The sequence below is a fragment of the Opisthorchis viverrini genome, assembly GCF_000715545.1.
Source record: "Opisthorchis viverrini unplaced genomic scaffold opera_v5_1654, whole genome shotgun sequence".
Lineage (NCBI taxonomy): Eukaryota > Metazoa > Platyhelminthes > Trematoda > Opisthorchiida > Opisthorchiidae > Opisthorchis > Opisthorchis viverrini.
Genome location: NW_008753619.1, coordinates 1 through 2,506, shown reverse-complemented (window position 1 = coordinate 2,506; position 2,506 = coordinate 1). Strand labels below are relative to the sequence as shown.

At 46.9% G+C, this 2,506-nt stretch overlaps 1 protein-coding gene across 1 annotated transcript; it reads left to right on the top strand.

The window, feature by feature from the left end:
* Positions 1-203: 203 nt before the first annotated feature.
* Positions 204-2,506, top strand: T265_15880 (hypothetical protein; the record flags this gene model as incomplete). The annotated part of the gene is made up of 1 exon (XM_009179287.1): positions 204-2,506. A coding segment is annotated over one exon (2,303 nt), but the record flags the coding sequence as incomplete, so codon positions are not given.

Genomic DNA, 2,506 nt, shown 5'->3' with positions numbered 1-2,506 from the left:
GTGAGGTAAACTCACTGCCATTTTTAGGCTTAAGAACAAGGCGTACAGGCAGAATCGCTCAACCATATAGTGCATCCACGTACGAACCAATTTTTCCGTATGTTCCCTTAGTGGATTACTGTAAATTCATATCAGAACCGATACATACTACCAAATAGAATTGTGTCCATTTCACTGAGAAAACTCCAGTGACAAATACAACAATGAGTCTGGGCGCCATAAGCGATCAACTGCCAACATATCCGAACAATATACAGGGAGAATTACGCCTTATCTTGCAGACCAAAGATGTATTCCTTGTGTGCTACAAACATCTGGAAGAGTATCGACGACTGGTCAACGAACAAAATCGACTTATCACAAAGGAGTTTGTGCAAGAACAACTTCAGATGGGTGAAGACGAAATTTCTGAACTTAAAATGGAGCTGCAGGATGCCGAGTCACGATTAAATGCCCGACTGCGTCATAATGAACTTCTGGCCGATCACCTTGCGGGATTGGGTTTTGGATCACTGGAGACAGGCGGTAGTGCACGCCACATGGCTCTCGTTCGTTCACCTCAGATGCGGAAAAATATGCTGGCTCAACGAGGAGCAGGAGCAGGCGGTGTATCCGAAACTCGTCCGCCAACTCACATGATCGATAACATCGCATTAGCCATGGCTGAAATACACCAAGAAGTGAGGTCGAAGGTGAAGCCATTACTTGATTACTATCGCGATCTGTTCTATCTCCAACTTCACTTCAGCCTGGTTTTGGGACAAGTATGCAACTACTGTATGCCTTTGGTAACTGAGAATATTGGTTTGATAGATAGGATCTTCTTCTGGTCTGAGCGACCAGAGTTTGATTTGGTGCGCAGAGCAGGTGACATCGGGGACCGATTGAAAGAAATCTACACAAGAGCCCAAACTGTACTCGGTGTACTGGCCGAATCTGTGCGATTCTTACAGTCGAAAGTCGAGTTGCAAAAGACACTTGAACAACGCTTTCATGAACGTCTGGATGAACAACAAAAGACGAAAGATAAGATTCTTCGCGATGTTCACACCACGAAACAAAATATGGATATGTTGGAAGAAGAAAACGACCGTCTGGTTGGTAGTCTAGTCAAGGTAGACCCCAGCTTTGTGGACAGCCGGCACTTCTTTGAACTTGCCGAGGGTGGTGGCAATCTAACGGGCAACAAAAAGCCTGGAACTCCAAAAGGAACAGCCCAGAATAACGCTGAAGATAATCAGGAATTTAGTACTATATCACCAGTCCGACATCGCTCGCAGACTCGTGAAGGATTTGACCGTGACACCCAGAGAGACGCCGTCACTCCCGTTCGACCTGGTCGACGCGGACGGGATCTAGCAACACCGTCTGTTTTGGACAACCCAATGGATGAAATGAACAATAACAAAGCTATAAGCGTCGCAAGTGATGCGCCCGCACGAGTGGTGGAGAATAAGGTGTTAAACAAGAAAAAGGTAGACCAGGAGGAGCTCGATGCCTTGTTGAAAGAGGTCAGATCGAAAATATCGGTGGTAAAAAGCCGCGCCAGAGAAGGTTCCCGGTCTGCCAACCGTAATAATGTATCTGAAAGTTCTGGTTTAGTCAGTTCGGTTGGAGACACAGGGGATAAATTAACAGCAACTGAAACCAGATCTGAAACAACCACCCCTATACCAAAGAACCGGGTCCGCCGTGCAAAGTCTCGTCCAAGAAGTAAACCACAAAAAGGGGAAGAAAGGGATAATAACTCGCCCATCAGGATCTCCAAGACTAAGATGAGGCGAAGAGCTACTAGTGTGGAGCGACCAGAAAGGCTTGTAAATACGAAGAGACATCGTCCTAAGAGTACTGTTGACGAGCACAGAAATCGAGAAGCAGAAACTACTCACCGCCGCAAGCACGAAAGAAAGCCCCTAACGCCCGAAAAAATCCCTAATCTTGAAGAGCTCAGATCCACTTCCGCCTCTACGGCTGCCGGGGACAGTGGTGAACAACATATGCCTCGTACGGGCAACTTGAAATCTCGTCTCTTGGGTCGAACAAAAGACATTCTTGAAGCGGCGCTGCATCGTTCTTCAAAAACCAGCATCAGTACCGAGCCAGTGACGAAATCCGTAAGAGAAATAGAGTCTTCCAACTCAGCCGGAAATGTAGATCACGAAGATTTAAATAATGATGCCGTGACCAGTGTTTCCTCATTTGCTTCTCTCCTGGTTCCGGACTCATCCCTGGGTGAACCCGGCCTAACTCCCCCAACACCCATCATCCCAGTCAGACAGCTGCGTGCTTTGGAGCCGAAGAATGCCAGTCGACATGGAACAGAATCGCGAAGACTTTTCCGGAAAAGTCGAAAAGGAAGCCATGTTGACATACTCGATCTGGGACAACAGCCACTCCCAGCTCTAGGATCAGAAACCTTACTTACTGAGTCAGGTGCTAACGAAATTAAAAACTACACACTGATGAATAGCCTTGATACTATAGATACATCCCGACCAAAACGACA